Source organism: Falco punctatus (assembly GCF_963210335.1).
Source record: "Falco punctatus genome assembly, chromosome: 6".
Taxonomy (NCBI): domain Eukaryota; kingdom Metazoa; phylum Chordata; class Aves; order Falconiformes; family Falconidae; genus Falco; species Falco punctatus.
The window spans coordinates 19626734-19651010 of NC_137585.1; the positions used below are offsets into that span (position 1 = coordinate 19626734).

Below are 24277 nucleotides of genomic sequence, written 5' to 3' on the forward strand. Positions count from 1 at the left end.
CCCTCGCTTGGCGATTGGCTGAGGGAAGCCGGCTGCGGAAGGGGCGGAGCGGGGAGGGGGTGGGGCCCGGGAGCCTCAGTCCAGGTGGGAGTGGGCAGCAGCCGCGGCGCCCCGGTACTAACCCGCCGTTCGGGGGCGGGGGGAGGGAACGAGGAGCGGGGGGGCCGGGGCCGCGCGGGTCTGCCCGGATCTGCCCAGGTCTGCTGGGCGCGGCGCCCTCCGCCCGTGCGTCCCCCGTCCCACTGCTCCTCCGCGGCGCGGCCCGCACCGCAGCCCGCCGCGGGGGGCTTCCTGCTCGGGCCTTCCACCCGGGGGCGGGGGGTGCCCCCGGTGTTCCGCGTTCGGCTTGCGCTTGGCGGACGCTGAGGCGGCCGGTGTGACCGGTTCTCTCTGCTTTCGGTCTGGCTTGGGTTCTCCTTTAGTACTGAGAGGTGGGGCTTTTTAAGGTGGCTTCTCGGGGCTTTACGGCCGGCTGGGGGAGTTGTTACCCGGTTAAACTACCGCTGAGGTGACACCTCTGGGTAATTATTGTCGCTTTTATTCTTTGATTTAAGGGCTCTTGGTTTGATAACGCTCTCTAACATCGCTTCTGAGAGCTGGGAGTGAGGAGTTTGAGTGGGGAGCCTGATAGAAGACGGGGTGAGGAAGCGTGTTAAGTTTCTTAGGAGAAGTGGGTTTTAAGGAATCAAATAGTAACTGAGGGTCTTTATTGGCAGTGGTGGTATAGAATTAATTATAAGGTATGCGGAGCTACTGCTTTTAGAGGCTGGAGTTAAAGACGTCTGGAGCATAAGCAGCATTTAGGGAAACTTTCATAGGTAATTTCCATTCTCTTTCCATTCCTTGGATAAGAAAATATCGTGTTTCCTGAGCGATTAGCCTAGTAATATTTGTGAGGTTTGTGGTTGCTGCGGGGTGTAGAAGTAGTGTATTACACTTACAGTGTGTTTTATCCATGCCTACTGATTTTTTGGGATATCCCTGTTTGCTCTGTACTTTGGAGAGACTAATATTTTCAAATGTATTTCTGCAGGTGGTATAAAGACAGGACTGCTTAACTGGGATTATGTGCATAACCTGGATGCTGCTGAGTTATACAGTAATCAACTTCTTTGTAAAGTATGGGCCTTTAATTTATTTTTAACTATAACCTCTTCTGGCAGAGTCAGTGTTTTATGCGCACATTCTTTTTAATGTGTACACCACCACCCCTTTTTTTAATGTGTGCCCCCCTGCCCCTCCCTTATAGGAACACAAGGAAATATATGTTATGATAGAATCAGCTTACAGTGAGGGTCCACTGAATTTGTTCCCTTTCACTTTCCCTCACATTTGGCTCCTATGTATATAATAAATAGCTCAGAATTCAAGAAGAGTGAGAGAATATTAAGTTTCTTGAGTCTTGTATTGTTAGCATGTAATACAACAAAGAATGCTGTTCAAAAAGTTAGCCAATAAATACAATTCCAAGTTCATCTCACTGATGATCACATGAAAACCGATCCCCTTCTCTGAACCAAACTACTTCCTCCTGGAAGTGTTCCTCTAGGTGTTATGATGGCTGCTTTTCTAAAGGGTACAATATAATTTGTTCAGACTTTTCTGTAAAATAGTCTTTGAAGAAACAAAAAAAAAAAAGATAGATTAAAGGTAGGTGAATGACTGGTCTATATTAGACCATGTCTCTTGCAGGAAATTTATGACTTAGTCAAAATTAACTTGGTTTCATCTAGAAAGCTGGTGAGCTGAAGCCTTAGGAATTGGTTGTGTCTCCTTTGTAGAAGGAAACAAAGTGTGTCATTTACTTGAGCGTATTTATATAGGCCGATTAAATGAACCAGTACTTAATCTGTTACATTAACACCTCCTATACTGATGAAAAATCTCTTGCAGTAAATTTTTTTCTAAGTTTTAGAAGGATTACTCATTAAATCATTTTTAATACTTTTTTTATTTTATTCATAGTGATAGTTGCTTGGTCAAATAAGATCTCCTAAGGATAACATCCCCTAATCTCCAAAGATGACAGCTGTTGCAGGTAATAAAAAATTAGTATGTAATATGTTCATTTTGCTATCTTTTAGCTAACAGACACAGTCACCTGATGTTATTGATTGATATTTATATGAATTTAATGTATACAAAAAAAGAGTTTGTGGGGTCTGTGCTATTGTACTTCAGATTTGAAGCAAAAGTTCTTTTACTGGATAACTTTTTGTTCCTTGGATAAGAACTAAAAAGCAGGTTTGTCAAGGAAATTACTTGGGTTTTAATATTCTGAAAATATGCTTCATATTTTAAGATACTTTCAACCCTTCCCTGCTGAGTAGCAGTGGGCTACTGTTGTCCCCATTTTGTGCCACGTGTAATGGAGATATCTTTTTCCATATCATACAATTTTGCTCCCTTCAGTACGTTATCATATATACTATGCTTTGAACAAAATCTCTTATTTTCCGGGGCGGAGGTGATACACACTTGACATGCTGTGGTATGTATTATTCTTTTAAACTCTGGGGACTGGATTCTAGAACACAACCTGTAAGTCACACAGATGGATGTGAGAATGTAAACAGGCAAATACCTGCCAAAGGTTCACTTATGTAACTCAAGCTTTTGTTTGCTTTTGTGTTACTTCATTTTTTTCAGATGTGAAGAATGGCTTATGTTCGCAGAAGTGTTCATCTCTGTGTTAAAACTGTGATGTTCAGCAGATCCTCTGGTTCTGCATAGGAGGGAGATCTGGGTGGATCCTATTTCCATCTTCAAAAGACCTTTATTTTCTGAATTTAGTGTTGCAGCTTACATGTAAATGCTTTCTATTAAAGATGTTCTAACGTTGTGCCCATCCTGGAATTGGCTGGAGTACTTGTCTTTGTTGTAACACTTGCAGATTTGATCTCAGGCCAGGGGCACAATGCTTTTTGCTGCTTAACATGCATCTGCAGAAAAGAAAATAATTTCAAGTGTTTCTCTGGAGAGGCACTGCTTTTGAGAAGCTGGAATGTGCTATATTTTTTTCCTTATTAATCAACACAGGCAAAGATAGTTTTGCATATCTCTCATACGTGATATTGGAGATGATAACTTACAGTATACCTGTGTATGTATGACCTGCTAATATAACAAATACATTGTTAAGCCTTGCTAAGTGTTTTTACATGGCATATACAGTATTAAATGCTATAATCTTATCAGTGAACCTGTTAGGCTCCGTTTCTCTAGATGCTTTTGTTTTCTGATTAATTTTGATTGTTTTCAATCAATAAATTAAAATACCACTGAAAACTGAATTAGCCTGTTAACTGTAGTCTCTATTCTGCCATCACCTTGCTTTTCCTTTCAGTACTAGAGGAGGTACTGGCTTCCATCGAAAATGAGCTGCAAGCAGTGGAGATGCAGATTCAGGAGCTTGTGGATAAACAACAGGAACTCATTCAAAAGAAGATGAGAGTGAAGAGTCTGATAAAGCAGTCCTCAGAAGACTTGGAGGCAGGCGGAAGTAAAGACACTGAAACCTCAGCTGAGGCATGGAACAAAAAAGGTTTACAGAGTCAAATTCAAATATTCTAATATAGAAGTAAACTAATTCAGTAAGGGGAAAATGTGTTCATACAGAGTTATGTTTGGATAGTGATATTTTCCTATTGCATTTTGTTCAGCTGGGTGGTCTGCCATCTTAATTACACAGGGTACTCTTTGCACTTAACTCCCCAGACGTTCCTAAATACTAACCTGAGTTATTCTAGGCAGAATTATCACAAGAATAGCATGTTATAGATACTTTTATTCTTTGCTTGTTGCAAAGTCACAACTGTATTTGATTTGCTCTAAGAATCCCAGAGTAAATCTGGATATATCACAATACTTATATTCTCTGGTTATATTCTAAAAATAATTACTCTGGATTTTTTCAGGATTTAATAATAACATTTTTTCATTCTTGAAGTTACTACTTGCTGTCTTTGTGTTTCTTCTTGCTTGAGTGGGTAGGACACTGGTTGTGTTTGCCATGCCATGGGTGATGCAGCCTCACTGTCTTACCAAATTAATGCAAATTAGATGGATGTGGGCTGCCGAAAGTAACATAGAATACATAAGTATGGTAGAGTTAGTCGAAGTGGCAAGTGCCTCATGGTGGTATGAGGGCTGCTGTTCTTTTGGAGATGCTGTCTTTCAAGTTAAACATTAACTGAAGTCCTGGATAGTTGGTGGGTCTTGACCATGTTATGGCTAGCCAAATTAAATTCAGATATTTTTATTATTTTTCCACCATCTCTTTTACTTTGCTTGCAATTTGGAAATGCACTGTTAATTTCTGCCTGTATCTGTTGTATGATTTGGGTAGCTTTGTGCCTAGTTCTTTCCTCCTGTGCTTTGAAAACTAACATCTTTGCAATCAGATGTTGCATACATATTGAATAAGAGCAGTAGCTAAATTTGGTTCCAGTATAAAGCTCTACTGAAGTCAGTGGGAGGTTTTTCTTGGTTTCAGAGAGCCCTGGATCTTTGCTGTGTTCTTTGTAAATCAGGCAGCAATGTCACCTCAAGTCCCAAAGTTAATTCTTCATTGCATGAGGTGTAGTCCGGTGTTCCCACAGTTTTTCTGCATTTGAGTTTTAATAATATGAAAAAGGTTAATATGCCTCCTGATGCATCTAGAATTTAATTTTTTACAGTATTATCTCTTTAAATTATGCCATCTTTAGCTCTTTATTGAAGAAAAGAAAAAACTATTATAAACATGTTGGGGTGATTGTTTTGGGGAGGATTAAACTTCCTCTCCCCTCCCTTTTTTTAATAAATGCTTATTATCACTGGAATATATGGAAAAAAATTGTATCCCTGCCTTCATTATTATATTTGTAATCACTGCATTTGTATGAGGGAAGCATTTGGGTAAATCTTATAGAGCTCAGTGTCTGGGGGTTTTTATTTTCAGGGTGGGCTTCTCATTTCCATTTAATTTTGGACCACTCAGTTAACTTGATCATTAGCACTTTGAAGTTCTTAATCTGTTTGTGAGTTTTTTGCGTTAGTTAACATTTATGTGCAATGACAGCCTTTAGTCTGGAGGTGGATTGTGTTTACACTTCATAGGGTTTTCAAAGGTCCACCTTAAAAACTGGTTTATACAGACTCAGGTTGTCTATAGCTTTTTGTGTGCTGTTATTGAATCTTTGAACACTTTCCCTGATTTAAAATTGTGTCGCTTCCAGACTTAGTTATTTTATACATAAAATGCCCCTCCTTCTTTTATTTTAATGTTGTTATGAAATGTTTGGGATGGTTTTTTTTCCCTTAACAGATTTTCCATGGTATGACAAGATAAAAACTGCACTGCAGAGCAAATTTAAACTTCAGAAGTTTAGGAACTTGCAACTTGAAACAGTAAATGCTGCAATGGCGGGAAAGGATATATTTCTTGTCATGCCTACAGGTGGTGGGAAGAGCCTTTGCTATCAGTTACCAGCTGTCTGTTCTGATGGTATGTATGAAAGGGAAGAAAAGGTGATATATAGACAATTGGATTTATCTTCTCCTTTTTATAGTGAGTTGGAAAATTAACTGTATTGGTGTCTAATATCACAGTGAGGGGCAGGGAAAAGCAGAAGTATGAGAAAAAGATTTACTAGAAAAATTTGCTTTGCTCACTTTATTTTTTTCGTAAGGAGCAATAACAGCTTTAAAATAACGTGCCTTTTAGACGTGATTTAGATTTAAATAATTTATCTAGGTTCCTCTTGATACATTGTATTATTAATCACTGAAAGAACTTTTTAAAAGTTTGTTACTGTTTTTTTTTCTTCCTTTCTTTCCTTTTTAATTCAATATACAGACTGTACATTTTTTATTAAAGTATGGACATCTGTTATTTGTCTCTTCCACTCTAAAGTTTTAGCTTCGGATTATTTAGGAGTGACTTTGCATATTCATTTTCTAAAATAAGTGTATAGTTCTAGTTTTTAAGCTTGTTTTTGAAAAATAACCCATCCAATTGCATGGAAGTTCACTTAGTTACAAAGACTGAATTTACCAATACCTAGCATTGCTTTGTTTTATGGTAAGTTAGCACCTTGTGACATATACCCGAATCCAGCTTACTTTTTGTATATTAGTTCTGATACTCGTTGCAGCTCATTAGTTTGTGATCTAGATTGTAAGAGAAGGTGGGTGTCATGGGCAGTTGATAAGAAGTATCCTTATGTGACCAAGCACTTGCTTGTCAGCCTTCTAGGAGGGGGATCTGCCACTGTGTATGAAGCATAAGCTCACGTTTGGCAGTTCCTTCAAAACAGGGCTAGGGCTGATGCATTAGTAAAAAATATCAGAGGAGACATTTGTGACACCTGGACTGCTCAGTTTGTACAACAGTTGATTGTTCCAGGTTTTACACTCGTGATATGTCCTTTGATATCACTTATGGAGGATCAGCTCATGGTTTTGGAACAGCTTGGTGTTTCTGCAACTTTGTTAAATGCCTCCAGCAGTAAGGTATGTTTAACTGCCAAGTCTTCATGGTTTTTGTGGTGTGTGTGCCAGTATCTTGCTTCTGTGTATATTCTTTATGAAAACTGAGCGAATGGCATAGTTTTAATCAGTTAGTGCTGTTTTATTAACAGTATCTTGCCAGCTAGATGCTGTGATACTGGTAACGTGAATAAGCATCTCGCATTCTTGTTTTAATGACAAGAACACATGTAAACCAATACATGGAATAAATAGATGTAATGGGGCTGTTAAGAGGATGTGAAGTACCTTTGGCTGGTGTTCTGCAGATCTTTAGTCAGTTTCTAGATTTAAAAGAAGATTGGAGTAGGTGATTATTTTTTTTCCACTAGTAACGTGTTGAGCAGTGCAGGCTTTTAGATATAATTATTTATCTTACTTTAGGATGGTAGGCTGTCTGATCCAGAGGCCAGGAAGCAACTTATTTCCCAGTCTGTTATGAGTCAATTGCTTTTTACAGTGAAATTTATTTTCATGACATGGTGGTCATGGTCGTTAACTTGCTTGCAACACTGGATTTGATAGGTTAGTGGCTTAATGCAATGTGCCAAACTCGGAGCTTGCTTTGATGTAGAACACTTCAAAAATTCAGTAGCAAAGGCTACAGTTGTGTGCAAGAAACTATTTTACACTTGTAGTACCACAGGCATGTTTGGTACATCATGACTTACTGGGAAAATACTGATACCACGTGATGAAGCAAAGACAAATATTCAATAGTTTGCTTTTTCAAAGCCCTGTGGCAGGTATTTAGTATTAAAACAAACTGTTACACAGTATTTACCACTACTCTAGAAGATCACTATATATAAAATGTTAATCAGTTTCTGTTAATTACCCTTATGAATTGTTAATAACCTCTTAAGAATCCTAACGCTAAGCAACTTCAGTGTGTTGTCCTAGTTTGTTAGCCCCTGATTTCTCCTTTTGTTTTGAACAGGAACATGTGAAGTGGGTTCATACTGAAATGCTAAACAGAAATTCACAACTGAAGCTCATTTATGTGACCCCGGAGAAGATTGCAAAAAGCAAAATGTTCATGTCAAAGCTAGAGAAAGCTTATCAAGCAGGGTGTCTTGCTCGCATTGCTGTAGATGAGGTCCATTGCTGTAGTCAATGGGGCCATGACTTCAGGCCTGGTACGCTCATTAGAAATGCTGTTTGCAGGGTTATTTGGGCATCAATAAATAATGAGTTAGGCCTGAAATAAAGCCAGGTGCTTTCTTCGTGTGTTAAGTAGATACTTAGAGTGTGGCAAGCAGCTGTGTTAGCTCAAGGACTTCAAATTTAATTCACAAATTACTATATCCTTGTCCAGAAGCTAAGTTCATACACATGGAGGTGATTTCAGTGTTTCTATGAGTAATCTGAAGAACTCCTAATTCAGTTTACTTTAATTGGAGCTTAAAAAGCAAAGGTTTTGGCTGCCATCTTTAATATGGACTATAGTCATCTTTAATCTACTGCTGTGTGAAAAAGTGTCATTCTGTACACTACTCACTAACACTATGGTTGACAGAGGTAGAGCATTTTGTAAATTTGTGAAATACATTTTAATTGCTTCTAAAGCAAATTGAAACAAACGCCCTTGACTTGCAGGGAAAGAAAGTGCCTTAGTCTGTTTCCTATCAGTCTCTTTCCCGTCCGTTGCAGAAGAGGGTTACTTACTGGTTACTGTTTCTTTGCCTTTGAAAGAAAACCTGATTCGAAGCCATAGTAACTGTAAAGTCAACCTTTGTAGTTTTGTTAAATGGTTCCTGAGCAAAGAGTCATGCCAGTTAAACTGGCAATGTGGAATTTGGATACTTACCTCTGGCTGCGTTTCTGTTCTAAGGCAGCAAGTGACTGTCAGCACTGAGCCTTTAAACTCTTTCTGTAGTACAGTCTGGTCTGTGTATCCAAATTCACATTGCTTGTTTATTACCAAAGCTGTGTTTGTAAAAACAGACCTGCAAAATAACCTGAATGTTTGTTATTGTGATGCCACTTACATTTTTCTAACTTTTTAAGAACTTCTATTTCAGTATGTTTTGCGTTCTGAATTGTGGCTGCTTCTGTAAAATTCAGCTAGAAGAGAAAGCTTCTATTTTGATAAGTGCAACCTTCCTATTACTTCATTTGGATATATAAAATAGTTCTGTAGTAAATTGATCAGTAGTAACGCTTATTTCAGTATTAGCCCATTTAGTACTATCTACACGAATACCTTTTTTAACTTTGAATCTGTGATATGAGAAATCTTCCCCCCCCGCCCTTTTTTTTTTTGCTTAGATTACAAGTCTCTTGGTATCTTGAAAAGACAGTTTCCCAATGCTCCCTTGATTGGATTGACAGCAACTGCTACAAATCATGTTTTAAAGGATGCTCAGAAAATTTTGCATGTTCAGAAGTGCATTACCTTCACTGCTTCTTTCAACCGGCCCAATCTTTACTATGAGGTATGTCTTATTACCTGTTCGACTGCATCACAGTCATGTTGTCTTATGTAAGGTATAGCTGATGAATTTTATAATAGATTGAGTTACACATTTTAATAATAAATAGCTTTTCAACTGGATGATGGTGTTCTTTCATTACCTCATCTTGCTGAACTTGCTGCCTCTGCAAAGAAACTTGGGGTCCTCTGTCTTTGTGAGCAAGGCTTAGCAGATAGGACTGTGTACAGGGGAGAGATAGGTAGCAGGGTCAGGCTGCTGTAACCTGTTGGAATATTTCATATGATTGCAAAAAATTGTGAATTATTGTGCTGTGTTGTATTTTCAGATTAGCCACTGGTTCTTCTATTGTTCTTCATAGCAAAACTTGTGGTTTTGTTATTGTTTTTCTGTTGACTTTTGAGATGTAATCTGGCTGTACACAAAAAGAATATAGTAATTTTTGTTAAATGGCAGAATAGTTATTGTGTTTGTTGTACTGGTAGAAGTAGAATAATAGGATTGTTTGACAGACTGTGCCTGCTTGAAGAACTCTCTGGCATATGCATGTTATTTTTTGAGGTTCGGCATAAGCCTTCAAATAGCGAAGATTTCATTGAGGACATTGTTAAGATCATTAATGGAAGATACAAAGGACTCTCAGGTAAAAAGTGTCAAAAAAAAAAAAAAAGCACTTTTTATAATCTTCAGCATTAAAGGTATGTTTTCAAATGATACTGAAACATGTAGAGAAATTCAGCCTTAAAGATTCAGCATTAGAAGAAATGAAGTTTAGTAAGATCTGTACCTTGAATAATTACTCTGTTCATTCATTAGTGCTTAAATGTTTACAGTTTACTTAGATATTCTGAAGTATTGAAATATAATGTTGATGTATATAGAACAATATTTACATAGGTAAGTATAACAAATTCTTAAGATTGTGCAAACAGGGCTCAAAAATGTTTATCTATATGTTCTTAAATCATGCATATGTCATTTAGTATCTGTGTCAGGATAGTTACTATCTTTAACACTTCTTTTTCACATTGGAACATAAGATTCATGTATTATTCAGTGCCCAGAATGGGTCTGTGGTGGGGTGAATTGCACTTTTGTGATGGAAGCAGAACTGTAAAAGTTGGACTTTATGTAACAACAAATTATGTAGTGCAAATAAGGAAGAAGTTGGACTTTATGTAACCAACAAATTATGTAGTGCAAATAAGGAAGAAGTTGGACTTTACGTAACCAACAAATTATGTAGTGCAAATAAAGAGGAGAGCCGTATTACAAAGGCAGCAGAACCAATTTTCCAGAGCAGCAGTCTGACCCTGTCTCTACTGTGGAACTCTGTGGCTGTGGTGACCAGCTCCTGGAGTACAAACTGTGCAAAGATGATCTCAGATCGCATGGCTTTGTGTGTAATCCTTGATTTACCCAGACTGACTAATGACAAAAAGCATTTGAAACATCAAGTGAGATGTCATAAGGAACAGCACTCCTTTACATAAGTATTAATAACCATTGTCTTCCTTGAAGATTAATAGAACACTTCCATGATTATGTGGATTGGCAGCCGTATTTTCTCTTTAGCCTACGAGTCAAAGCTCATAATTGAAGTTCCCTTCATGGCTACCAATACTGCAGACTGAGTAGGCGCTAAGATTGTTTAATGTTTATTTATTTATTTATTTCTAAGTTAATAAAACTTTCAAAGTTGTTTTTAAGTATTGGAGATTTTTGGGGTTTTTTAAAAAGACATTACAATAAGGCATCTCTCTTTTGTGCAGGAATTGTTTACTGTTTTTCTCAGAAGGATTCTGAGCAAGTAACTGTGAGTTTGCAGAAACTGGGAATCAAGGCGGGGACTTACCACGCAAACATGGATGCTAAATATAAGACAAAAGTTCATAAAGGATGGGCAGCAAATCAAATCCAGGTTAAGTAAATACTTTTCATAGACTTATATCTTACGTAAACAAATTGTGTTTTGGTACCTTGATGGTTTCTTAATCTTTTTTCAGGTTGTAGTGGCAACTGTTGCTTTTGGCATGGGAATTGATAAACCTGACGTGAGGTTTGTAATTCATCATTCTATGAGCAAATCCATGGAGAACTACTACCAAGAGAGTGGACGTGCAGGTATTGTAGGAAATGTCTTTTGCAAAGTCACCATTTACATCCTTTAAACAAATAAAATTGTACTTTGATTTCAGCCATTTGTGTAAAGTGTCTTGTCTTTGAGACACGTTCCAAAGTGTATAATTCCACTCTGCCTCTGTAAAGAGGCTTTAAAGCAAATATAAACTACATGCATGATCTCAGGCCTCTGTACTGCAGTATAGCAAAGACTAGCTGGGTACATAGCCCTTTACTCGGCAATTTTTTAATTATTTGATTTTCTTTTTACATCTGTGGCTTACCAGAATAATTTCATAACATGTCATTGACTGATCAGATGTTACAGAAAGGAATTTATTTATTTATTTATTTTGCACATTGCTACTGGGATGTGTGATTTACTCAGATTGTCTCAAGGTTATGTCTAATCACTGTATGAATTTCGGTGGCCACAGAAATACAGGTAGGATAGGGAGTCTGGAGCAGGGAATTTAAAGGATTGATCAATGTATAGCAGCACTAAATAGCTGTTATGGCTGGAAAAGAAAAGGTTTTGTGGTGTTTTATTCTGGGCTTTTTGACCTTGTGCATTATTACTTTTTCAAAGACCAATTTGAATCTATGTGGAGGAAAGGTTTTTAAGGACATTGAGGGGCAACTGGCTGAGATCTTAACTATGCCTGTGTGATAGGAATTGGCCTTAATGCTGGCCTAAGAAATATATCAGTCATCAAAGTTTGTGGGAGTTTGCATCTGTTTACACTAGAACCTGGTTACTTTGGATAGTGCTAGAGGTAACAGGAATTATAAATACTGAAGTGGTGAGACAAGGACCATATAGGTGCTGCAACAGTTGATTCACAGTGTTTATCAGCTTTGGATTATTAAAGCGAGAATTTGTGTTTCTTTTTCATGACTTAATTTAAATGAGATTCTTCTGGGGAGGTATTACTTAAGCACTGCTACTAGTTTGCCTGAACATACTACTTAGCTTATGAAACCTTCCTTTTTCCCTTTGACTGCCCATCCAAGTGAAGTAATTCCTTTCTGTTAAATGTTTAACTTTTTTAAAAGTTTAGGGGGTTTAGACCTTTTCTACTCTCTGGATCTTGTAAACAGCAGGGGAGCACTCATCAGCACGTCCTTGGGAGGAATGGGCAGTGGGAAGGAAGAGGTGATCTAGGTTATCTATAGAAGGCACAGTTGGTTTTAAACAGAATATTTGGTTTGTTAATCATACCTAGTTCTTTATTTATTATCATTAATACCTAATAAGTTATTTGAAGGTCACAATGTCGTTTAATCAAATAAGAATTAGGCTTTAAGATGTATTTCACTAGGATTTTCCAAGAGGTGTTAGGGTGAAAAAATAGTGATTTCATTGACTTTCTGTAGGATGGTAGTATTTTATTTTGGTTGTTAGAGTAAAAATCTTCATTGTGTAGTATTTTCAGTTTGCTTGATTCTGTATTTGTTAGAATACTGTTCTAAATCTATTTTATTTCTAGTCTGTATCATGCTGTGTTCCATTGGCTAATAGGTTATGCTTGATGCTCTGTTACAGTTGTGTGTTCTCTACATACGGGCTGCAGAAGCCCATGCAGATAAAAGTGGAATTTGTACCGGAAAATGCTGTGCTTAAAATAAATCTTTTCTAAATTTTTTTGGTTTAATGCATTGCAGGTAGAGATGACCAAAAAGCTGACTGCATTTTGTATTATGGTTTTGGAGATATATTCAGAATCAGCTCAATGGTAGTGATGGAAAATGTAGGGCAAGAGAAGCTGTATGATATGGTGTCTTACTGCCAGAATATGAAGAAGTAAGTTATTATGGTGGCTTGGTTGCTCAGTTTTTAAATAGGCTAATATTCTTGGGTATTTTAGAGGGCATTTAGAAAAAAAAACCCAACAAAACAACCAAACAAAACCACCCACAAAATCAACAACAAAACAAAACCCCCTATCACACTATAGTGTCACACTACTAGTGTAACAGAGTCTGCGGTTTGGAGTTTGTGGTTTGGCTGCTCAGTATGTGTACTCTTGCACGTAACTCAATGTTGCTGAGTTGCTTGCCAGCTTCAGGATAAAGTTCTGGAAGCAGTTACATTGAGGTGAAATATCTGTCAACAAACACTGAATTTCAAATTCCATTCAGAGGAAAAACTGGAATGCTTTGTTTTCACTCTGTGGTACCAGTGTTTAATGGCCATACAGGAATCCACATGCTTAATGCTATTATTACAGCTATTTGGAATACTTGATGGAAAACACTTGTATCTATGTTGTGGACAACCTGTGCATTCAATATAGCCTATGTGGTCATCGGTCTTAAGAACTAGTTCATATTCTTATGACTTTTCATTCTCTTGAGATTGCAGATTATACTTACTTTTCTGCTTTAACCAAATTGTTCCTACTGTGGTGTTTACTATTACTGAAAGCTACTAGTTGTTCCTGTTAGCATAACTGACAGAGTATACTGTGTTGCAGTATTTATTTTCTGATTTTTCCAGAAATAATTCTTCATGCGTGTTTTCAGATATGAGCTGACCCAAGGGCCCTTCTTTTTGATACTTTTGTGATTTGTAACACAGGTGTACACACATTCTGTAGTCCCTCTTTGCTCTCTGTTCTCTCAGATGTCGCCGGGTCCTCATAGCCCATCATTTTGATGAAGTATGGGATTCTGCAAACTGCAACAGAATGTGTGATAACTGCTGTAGAGAGAACTGTAAGTAAGTTGTTTTTATAACCAATGACAGAGAAGATAGAGAAGGTTGGCTTTCAGACATGTGTAGGTTAGACAATCTGTGAGCAACTCTTTTAAGTGTACTCATAATACTGCCTGTTTCCAAGGTACAGATTTTGTTATGAACATCAGGTTTTGGTAGCTTAGTGTTGCCAAGTTCAAGGTGTTCAGCAGGCTTCTTTCTGCTTTAGCTTTTTACATTCATCTGTTCCCAAAAGTGAAGCTGGGGCAAGGGGGAGATTGGCTTACCCGTTTTAAAAAGTTCCTAGTATGTGTCAGATTTTGTTCCAGAATTTTGGGTGTGAAAGCTTTATTTTGAGAAGGAACCTCTTGCTCTTTGTGTGCCAAACTGTTCACACTTAGGCTCTGAGAAGGCACAGTTTGTACCTGTCCGCTTACAGCTTGCCTGGTAAAATCTCTGAGGATTTCAGTGCTGCACACTCATGAGACGTACCTGTGGCAGGACTGTGCATGACAGTTGTGCAGAACAACTGAGCACACTAATTCAGGATTTTGCTGTGTGTTAGCTCTAACAATGCCTGTCTAGTGTGTGCCTTCGCTTTGGAAGACAGTTGGGATCCTAAGAGGGAAGGCAAACGGGCCAGACGCAGAGGGAATTTGGGAGACGAGCTGAAACAAGACATGCTGCATCACAAAGGAGGATGGTTTCAGTAGAACATGGTTTTGGGGCATAAATTCTTTTGCTGCTTTGCCCGCAGACATCCTGGGCAGCATTGGGTAGCTAGCTTAAACTACACTTTCATGGGTGATCATTGACTGCTTTAACTGTCATTTTAGTACCCATCCAGAAAGCCCTAAGTCTCTGAAAATGCACGAAGTGTACCTGTTGCTGCACTTACTAAGTGAGAGCTGTGGTTTAGACAAAGGAAATGCCATATAAAGCCAGAAAGCTCTGAGAGGAGTACTGAAAAATGTTGGTCTCGGGCATCTCTAACTGGACACACAAACCCCCCTTAAATTTCTTTTAGGACGAGGTGAATTCTTCTAATATCTGGAAAATAACATCTCCACATGCCACATACCTGTTGCAAAGCATTTGGATGATGTTGTGATCAACACTTGAAAACCTTAGGAACAACTCTATTCAAAGCTGTTCTCATAACTAGGCTTTGTTGCCCTGTATGTTTTTTGGGGGTGAAGTAGACTAAAAGATACTTCACTTCTTTATACAGTTAATATCTATATAATAAAAATGTTTTGCAAAATCATGTGAGTGATAATGTCTTGCTGTCTTCTAGTTGGAAATGGGGCTTAGCTGAAATTTATACTGGAATCAGAGGCTGAGAAGAGTATGGAGCTGGCTTGTACCTAAGACTCACAGGAGTCATGTGATGAAATATAGTTGAAATATATCCTGTTTGCTGCTGGTTTACCCTCAGGGCCTTTTGATATATAAGCAAGGTCTGAGGAAACCTAGCAGTAGTAATAGTTTTTCAGTACTTAATTCTTAGTATTGGAAGAGGCAGTTGTGGTAATTATCTGCAGTACAAGTGTCATCGTGATGGACTAAATGGATATGTTAGTGCTCAGAATAATTATTCACAATGAAGCTAATCTGTATAATGAAATTAATACTTTTTTTTTTGACTAATTTTGTCTGTGTCTTGCTTATATTCTTCAAGTCTTCTTTGTTCTCTAATCTTTCCATAATAAATATTATGGGTGAGGAAAAGGAATCTAGCTGCAGAGTGACATAGTAGCTACCTTACAAATGTTATACTATATATATATAAATAAATACATAGAAGTGAATATATATGTGTACACCTAACATATATATGGATGCTATTTAAACAACTATAAATAACTTGCTATCTATATTATTACTTCACTTTTATTTGTAGCATGTGAGAAAATGGATATAACAGGGTACTGCAGGGATCTAATCAAGATACTTGAGCAAGCTGAAAACATGAGTGAGAAACTCACCCCACTGAAATTAATCGATGCGTGGTCCGGGAAAGGTGTATCAAAATTCAGGGTAGCTGAAGTTACTCCACCAAAGCACCCTCGAGAGGAACTGGAGAGAATTATTGTCCATTTACTGCTGCAGCAGTATCTGAAGTATGTAAGATGATTACTTCTTTTTTTAACGTTTAGTAGTAATTTTTCTTTACTATCATGTTACTTTTGTATAATATTAACAGATGTGTTTTATAGTCTCATTTTTAGCCTTTATTTCAGATGTATTTAATGTATTTTAAAAAAATCAAAATGTATTTTGGAAAAATATCAAAAGACTACTATATTTCTACTTCAAAATGTTAAAACAGAAGTTGGAGGAACATTTGAAATGCTGCATCCCTTGCACTTTTAGAAAGCTGGGGTCTCCTGTGTTTGGGTTGAATCTTTAAATCTGCAGCAGGCTTCATTTTGGAGAAGTCTTCTGTTTACGTGCAGTCTCATTTACATTCCATGGATAAGCAAAGCAAATGGGGTTGCCCAGATGAAGTCTAAGTCGGGACAGGCTGACTGACGTGGAAAGTGGTACTCAGAAATTTTAAGAAAGCATAGTGAAAATAACAGTGTTCCTTTTGTAATGTGGCTGTCTGTGGGGTACGTGTTTTGTGTTTTCATATAGTTTTAGAAGTTTCAAGAATATGTACAAATCAAATATTTCATTCTTTTATTTTTGTCTTAAGTTTTTTTGGCATCTGTTTGTACAGCTGATTTTTTAATACTCTTAAGAGGGTGAACAGATGACTTATTACATTTGGTTTTCCTTATTTTCCTCCATGTATTCCAACACACTGACGTGTGTCTGTGTGTCCACAATTAAGCGTTGACCAGACTCACTCTAAATTAACTATCCACTTGAATAGGTAAAGCAGAATGAAGCTGTTATTTGGAACATCCATCAGAAGGGTTAATGTGTCACATTTTCCAGCTGCATGGTCTAGGCTATCTCATTCTCCAACCTTTCCTTGTAACACTTGATTTAATTTATGCAGGGAAGACTTCAGCTTCACAGCATTCGCTACAATATCCTACCTGAAGACAGGACCAAAAGCAGGTCTGCTGAAAAATGAGGCACACATCATAACTATAGAAGGGATAACAAACAAGAAAAGTGTTTACAAGGTATTTATATCTGTACTGACTTGCTATATAGATATCTTTTCCATTATAGTTCATTTTAATAGTTTGGTATCTGCTCAATATATTTTTCATAGTAATGCAATCAACAGGATTTAAAATGGACCTCATAAGTATCCTCTCTTGTGCAGGAACACTAAAAAGAAGAAAAACAATGTTAGAATTTTAATAGAATTGTTTATAACTTACAGGACAAACCATCTCAATCTTCGAATTCAAAAGGAAGCAGCGAAGACGGTCAGACTATTTCAAAGACTGTTCAAGATTCAGTGGTGAAGAAGTCTCAGCAGCATAAACGACCTAACTGTGGTTCTAACTTAAAAGCAAAGAAGCTTAAGATTCAGGCAGGTGGAGATGACCAACCAGTAGTTGTTGACTGACTTTTACAGACTACGTTTGGGATCTAATCATGTTTGCTTCTCCATGTGCAACGCAATGTGTAAGTTCAGTTGTGTTTTAGTAACAGTATTTTTTGTGCCTTTTTTTTTTTTTTAAGAAAAACAAATGGAAACAAGTATCTTTAAAACCCTCAAATATAGAAAAAGTCAATAGTCAAGGGAAAAATGCTTCATATCAAAATAACCGGTGCGTACAGCACGATACAGCAATGACTACAAAATGAAGTAATTACTGTGTTGCGTTTTAAACTCTTTTGGAAGTGTAGCATATAGTGACACTATTCCAGAATCATGCAGCCTGGAAGGGACTTCAGAGATCATCTAATACATCCTCCTGCTCAAAGCAGGTCCAGCTGAAACAGGGTGCTCAGGGTTGTGTCTGGTTTTGTCCATCCCCAAGAATGGAGATTGCACACCCCTCTCCGCACCTGTTCCAGTGTTTGACCACCTTCATGACTAAAAAATAAATTAAAAAAAAAGTACATTTCCTAGAGCTAATTGTTATTTCCTGGGTTGCAACTTGTGTGTTGTCTCTTGTCCTACCACTGTGCTCATCTGAGAAATATCTGGCCCTATTGCTGCTATGCTCTTCCGTTAGGTGGTTGAAGACAACAATCACTCCTCCTCACCTCCAGCTTTTTTCTTTTTAATCTGGAAGTATTCCAGTTCTCTGTTTCTCCTCTCTGCACACCTATGCAGCTTGGTAGTCCTCTGCTAGACTCAATCCAGTGTATCAGTATGTTTCTTTTACTGGGATGTACAGAACTTAACCCAGCACTGCAGCTGTAATCTCATGAGTGCTGAATACCCGGGAAGAGTCTTTCCTCCAAACTGCTGGTTATGTTCTTGCTAATATGGTCTACTATGCGGTTGGCTGTGCTGGAGAGGCACACTGCTGGCTTGTGTTCAGCTTGTTATCTACTGGGAACCTGGGTCCTTTCCTGCAAAGGTATTTGCTAATCAGTCTGGCCCCAGCCTGTACTGTTGTGTGATGTTACTCCATCCCAGGTGCAGGACTGTGCTTTTACCTTTAACTTAGAGGTCCCTGTCAGGCCATGTGTCCAGCCTGAATAGCAGCCCTGTCCTCCAGTGTATCAACAGCTCTCCCAGCTTCGGTATCACCTGCAGACTGGCTGGAGCACACTCCATCCTTGTACCTAGATTGTTAGTGAAGACCCTAAATTGTAATGGCCCCAGTATTGAACTGAGTGTTGCCAGTAGTAAATGGCCACCAGTTGGACCTCGTACCACAGATCACAACTCTTTGAACCAGGTGGTCCAGACAACTTTCTGCTTACCTTATTGTACATTTATCCAGCTTCTATCTCACTGATATTTTTAGCTGTAAGGAAATTACAGGCAATCATGTGAAAAGCCTTGCTAGAGTCAAGGTATACAACATTCATTGCTACCCTCTTATTCACACAGGCAGTTGCCTCAGCCCACCTGGTTGATCAGGTTTGCTTTGCTTCTGATAGATCTGTCTGGCTGTTCCCAATCACCTTCATGTGTCTGAAGATGTCTTCTGGGAGTATTTGCTCTGTAAGTCTTCTGAGGGCTGAGATGAAGCTGACCGCATGTTAAGGCCTTAGGCCCTTCTTTTTGAAGATGGGTGAGATATCTGCCTCTTCCCAGTTGTCAGGATCCTCCCCTACCCTCCAAGTCCTTTCAGAAATGATAGCAGCCTTGCACCGACCTCTACTAGCTTCCTCAGCATCCCTCAGTGCGGCCCATCCAGTCGTGTGGAATTGTGTGTGACCAATTGGCTGAAGTGATCTGTACCACTGTCCTCTACTGCTTTACTCCCAGACTATTAGTAGGCTTGGGGACCTGGGAGGTCGGAGGGAAAATGTTACCAGTGAAAACGAGGCAAAAAATGCATGTTTATTCTATGTCCCATGTTGTTCTGGATATCTTTTACCTTGTGCCTCATTTTGTGTTTCACCTAGCTGAGGAGTTCTCTGTTCACCTGTGCTGGTCTTCTGCCATGCTTGCTCAACCTTTTGCACTTTGGAATGGGCTATTTGTGTTTTGAGAAGGCTTGGAAATCCAGCAGCTCTCCTGAGCCCCTTTGCCTTCCAGGGCAGTCTCCCTGGGATCCTGACAAGCAGATCCCACAACAAGCTGAAGTCTGCTCTCCTGAGGGCCAAGGCAGTGGTTCTACTTAGTCTTCCTCACTTCTACCTATTTTAAAATTCTGAATCATACAGTCACTGAGCAACACCTGCGATCTGGGCGCCCAGTAAGAAACAAACTTGTCAGTGTCTCCGAGTCAGGTTGGCAGTGAGGGCTTCTGTCCCCCACAGGAGCAATTCTCTGGTAACTCTCATCTTTTTCTTCACTGTGTGAACACATGGCTCACGTTCAGCCAGCATCGGTGCAGCCCTTGGCGGGGATGAATAACTCCGCCTTTCTCAGGGCACTGTCCCCACTCTGAAAGGGCAGAGCTGCAGGTAGAAAAGAGCCCTTTTGTGTTACTGGAAGCAAGAGGTTTACAGCCTTCCCTCCTCTGGGAGTGTTGTGGTTTAACCCCAGCTGGCAACTAAGTACCACACAGCTCCTCATCACTGCCCCTCGTAGGAGGGGGAGGAGAATTGGGGGGAAAAAGGTAAAACCCATGGGTTGAGATAAGAACAGTTTAATAATTAAAATAAAATAATAATAATAGAAGGGAGACAAGAGAGAAAGAAATGCCAAGAGATACACGTGATGCACAGTACAATTGCTCACCACCCCCAGCCAGTCCCTGAGCGGCAATGGGCAGGCCCTGCCCCACTCCCCTCAGTTTATATACTCAGCATGACATTCGGTGGGATGGAGTATCCCTGGGGCTCGTTCGGGTCAGCTCTCCTGGCTCTGCTCCCTCCTGCCTTCTTGTGCGCCTCCTCGCTGGCAGAGCATGGGCAACTGAAAAGTCCTTGAGTTAGAGTAAGTGTTGATTAGCACTAACTAAAACATCCCTGTGTGGTTAACGTTACCCTTATCTTAAATTCAAAACACTTAATCATACCAACTACTAGGAAGAAAGTTAAGTCTATCCCAGCTGAAACGAGGACACCGTAGGATCAGGAGTAAGATCAGCCCTTCCCTGTCTGGGAAACTGGCCCCTGGAGACAGGAGCAGCAGTTTTCCTGGAAGAACACCCATTTGTAACTGGTTTTCCTCACAGCTCATGCACCTGCGCCTCTGGGGTTGAGGTGGATCTTCTGTCCCCCTCCCTCATGTCCTCTCCATGGTGCTGCAGGTGAAGCCACAGGGTACCCTGTGGTGTGTAGCTTCTATATCCCTGATGGATAAAAGCCCTCTCTTCAGCAAAAGAACGCTGACTGCTAGTAGCGGAGATACTGGTCCATACAGGCAGGGAGTAGGAGCTATCCTCTTGTGCCTTTTCCTCCCGTTCCTGTGATGGCCCTGCTTTGTCTTCTACTGAATGAGCTAGCTTTTGTGTCAATTTCTTCTGGTGTATAGGGGTGACTAAAACCAGCATGGGTTGGTTCTCTGGTTCATACTTTTTCCAAGTATTTTACAAGTTTTTCCCAGATTCTGCACTTGTTCAGAGGTGAAGTTCCAAAACATTGGAGGTGCCCACTGTCCTAGGTACTTGCCCACACTATCCCACACACCCTGCCACTTGTAACTATCCAGCATTGGGGCAGCTCTCTGGGTGGTATTCTTCAAGAGTTGTTTAACCTTAAGTAAGACCTGGAACATATTCAGCAACATGCTGATTTTAACATTGCAAGGATTTTTAAAATTCTCAAATGCTACTGTCATCAGCCTGGTGGGGAAGGGGAGGATATGGGAAGACATCTCCTCTATAGGTTTGCTCTCCAAGAAAAGGGTAAAGGTGGAATTATTAATCTTTTCCGGTAGATGGCTCCCCAAGTACGGGGATGACAAACAGCAGGTTAGTCTCAGGACCAGCAATTTTACTCTTACCAGAAAGTAGTGTTACAAGGTACAACAAAATTATAACCTTAGCCCAGGCCCCAGAGGTGATTAAACAGCACAACAGGGAGCACGTAGTGCAAGTAAGGTACTACATGATGCAACTTTAAGAACAAACGCAACAGCTCTGAGAGCAAACAAATCAACATTGTGAACCAGCAACTATTAAACTATAACATAATGAATGCTTAGAACAGATTTGTTCTAACACATTGCAGTCAGATTTTTCATTATCTCAACCTGGTGTGCCCCCCACTGGGCACCAAAAAGGACTGTCGTGGTTTGACCCCAGCCAGCAACTAAGTACCGCTGAGCTGCTCGCTCACTCCCCCCACCCCTGTGGGATGGCGAGCAGAATCAGGAAAAGGTAAAAACCTGTGGGTTGAGGCAAGAACAGTTAACAAGTGAAATAAAGTAACATACAACAACAACAATTAACATGGAGCTACAAGAGACAGGAATGAACCCCAAGAAATTCAAGTGACACACAACACAACTGCTCGCCACCTGCTGATGGATAGCCAGCCAATCCCTGAGCAGTGATTGCAGGTCCCAGCCAACCTCACCCCTGCTCTCCCCACCCCACCCCCATTTATATACCCAGCATTATGTTTGGTGTTACAGAATACCCCTTTGGCTTGTTCGGGTCAGCTCTCCTGGCTCTGCTCCCTCCCACCTTCTTGTGCACCTCCGCACTGGCAGAGCATGGGCAACTGAAAGTCCTTGATTTAGAGTAAGCACTAATTAGCACCAACTAAAACATCCCTTGTTGTCAGCATCATCCTTACCTTAAATCCCAAACATGTCGTTGTACTAACTACTAGGAAGAAAATTAACTCCATCCCAGCCGAAACCAGGACAGGGAACCTCTATCCACTGCTCCTGTGAGGGTCATCCAAGTCTGCCCTCCTTCTGCAATACAGCACCTGCGTGGTCCGTAGCTCCGTACATCTCTGAAGACCCTTTCACCTCCTGTTTCTCCTCACAGGCCACTCGCCGCCTCCGGCAGCTCCTTCACTCTGCACTGCACCCGGAGCGCAGCTCCCACTGGTGAGGCTGCTGCCACCGGCCCAGGGTGAGGCACCAGGCATCAGGAGACCTGGGCTGCTGCAGCATCCTGCTGCTGGGGCTGGGCCTGGGCCAAAGCCTCCGTCACACGGGGGTGGTTGTGCCCTCCCACGCGGATATCACCGTCACTACAGCTTGGAGCAGAGGTGGCCCGTTTCTGCAATACTTACACCTACTACAGCCTATTGGAGTACCTGAATGTACTTTAGAGAAGAATTTCAACAGGGCATTGGTACATTGCATTACTTCTTAATCACAGAGATTTTTGTGAAATACTATACGTAGTTATCCCTTTAAAATACATCTGTTGCTCTTAGAACTGGATTTCTCTGGCTTGTTACTCAAATAGAAAATTGCCACTCCTGTGCCTTTCAGAAGTACCTAAATCTAGTACTTTTATCGATCTCAGCTCTTCCCTTTGTAAGAGTCATACTTTATTTGGGTAATGCAGAAAAAAACACCACTCAAGAAATACTTTTTTCCTCTCCTTCTCTTGTGGAATTGGCTTATAGTCCAACTACAGATCTGTAGTCTAATTAGAAGTGAATCTGGTTTAAGATGTTTTAACATTTTAAAGATATTTCACAAGTAGTGGGAATTTGGTAATTCAGAAATTACAGTAGAATCTTAATCTTGAGGTTTGGAATTAGATTGAAACTGATACTTTTTGTTGTTGTTGTTGTTGGAAAGGCAAAAAAAAATATATTCAAAGTTGAACGCTGTCAGGACCTGAAATTGAACATGGGTGTGACCTGAGTGTACTAGGTACAAAGGGACAGATGATAAAAAGAATGCTTAAGCTATTACCTTGGTAAGTTTGAAAAACCTGAGCCGCTACTGCAACCCTGGCGTTTGGTAACCAGCGAGGCCTTTTGCTGCTACCAGGAACTTGGCGCTTTCAGTCCTACCCGTGACTGCCAGAGCTGGAGCAGGAAGGGCAGGGCTGAGGAGGAAGGCCTGCAGAGCAGCCCTGCCCACCCTTCCAGTTCCCACGGAACCTTTAAGTGGTGCTCACCCTCAGAAATGCAGATGTCATTGTTACGCTATTTATAAAAAAGAATTGGTGAACCAGGTGAAAGTTACCAGGGTGGTCCTTTCCTTGCCCTTTAGGGTTCTGGATTTCCCCTCTAATGTCTTCTGAACGAGAAGGTGATGTATATCGAGCCACTAATTTCAGGACTGTAAAATGCTGTTGGGATAAATTCAGTTACCCGGGAATTCCCCTTATTAACTCCTTTGAGACTGATCTCAGCCTAGAACCACGTGACCTCCCTTCTCTCACATTTACAAGCTGCTAGGTCACTATTGCCATCTTAGTATTTATATTTGACTAATGACACATAAAAGAAAAAGCTTCATAGTAATGGCAGGCACAGTTCCCTGCAGGAAGAACCGAGGAAAGTGATACCCTTTCCAAACAAGGAGCAAACCACATGGTTGAGCACTCTTCCACATGCAGACAGAACAGCCCAGATGGGAAGGGACCTTGAAAGACCTGGTCCAACCTCTTGTGGGAAAGGGAGACTAGATGAGATGATCAGCAGCCTGTCCAGCTACTTGTGTCTTGAAAACCTCCTGTGATGAGGACCCTGCCACTGCCCGGCAGAGGTTGTTCCACTGACTGACTGTTTTCACTGTAAAAACTTTTTCTTACTTTGAAATAAACCTGAAGGAGCACTTGGAGTTCACAGCAGCTGATGTTTTTCAGTACAGGCAAGTGTCAGGGTATGTTAAAAACTTCAGCAGCAGCTTTCTCCTATTCCTGCTTTTCCCGGTCAAGAAGTACTTGCTGTCATGTAATCAATACCCTCTGAAACTGGTTATTTAAAATGCATCGATGCTGGTTTCTTTGCTCAGTCCTACCTTCTGCAGTGTAATTTAGCACCACGAATCTCTTTCATTCCACACCTAACTCAACCTGTAACATAGGACACTACATCTTGC

General features: G+C 40.1%; 1 protein-coding gene across 6 annotated transcripts; it reads left to right on the plus strand.

Annotated features, from left to right (window-relative positions):
* The first annotated feature begins 80 nt into the window (after nucleotides 1-80).
* On the plus strand, nucleotides 81-24016 carry RECQL (RecQ like helicase). 6 transcript variants are annotated; one of them, XR_013928917.1, is made up of 18 exons: nucleotides 160-521; nucleotides 1034-1119; nucleotides 1966-2038; nucleotides 3347-3544; nucleotides 5309-5488; nucleotides 6389-6495; nucleotides 7451-7649; nucleotides 8782-8948; nucleotides 9507-9588; nucleotides 10718-10866; nucleotides 10952-11069; nucleotides 12732-12870; nucleotides 13693-13784; nucleotides 15668-15887; nucleotides 16775-16904; nucleotides 17111-17358; nucleotides 18746-18929; nucleotides 22254-24016. XR_013928917.1 is itself a non-coding variant. In XM_080392192.1 (16 exons), the coding sequence occupies exons 3-16, from the start codon at nucleotides 2023-2025 to the stop codon at nucleotides 17297-17299; spliced, it is 1986 nt and encodes a 661-aa protein (XP_080248318.1). In that variant the 5' UTR covers nucleotides 81-114; nucleotides 1034-1119; nucleotides 1966-2022; the 3' UTR covers nucleotides 17300-17405. The 6 variants fall into 6 exon arrangements, 3 of the variants coding, with proteins under 3 accessions (XP_080248318.1, XP_080248317.1, XP_080248319.1); XR_013928918.1 differs by having other exon boundaries at nucleotides 18746-18859; XR_013928919.1 differs by lacking the exon at nucleotides 18746-18929.
* Nucleotides 24017-24277: the final 261 nt, after the last annotated feature.

What these genes read in the sequence shown, in the direction of transcription:
- RECQL (XM_080392192.1), top strand. An exon ending in GGGCCATGACTTCAGGCCTG is followed by an intron (nt 7,650 to 8,781) that starts GTACGCTCATTA and finishes TTTTTTGCTTAG; the next exon opens with ATTACAAGTCTCTTGGTATC. An exon ending in GGGCAGCAAATCAAATCCAG is followed by an intron (nt 10,867 to 10,951) that starts GTTAAGTAAATA and finishes ATCTTTTTTCAG; the next exon opens with GTTGTAGTGGCAACTGTTGC.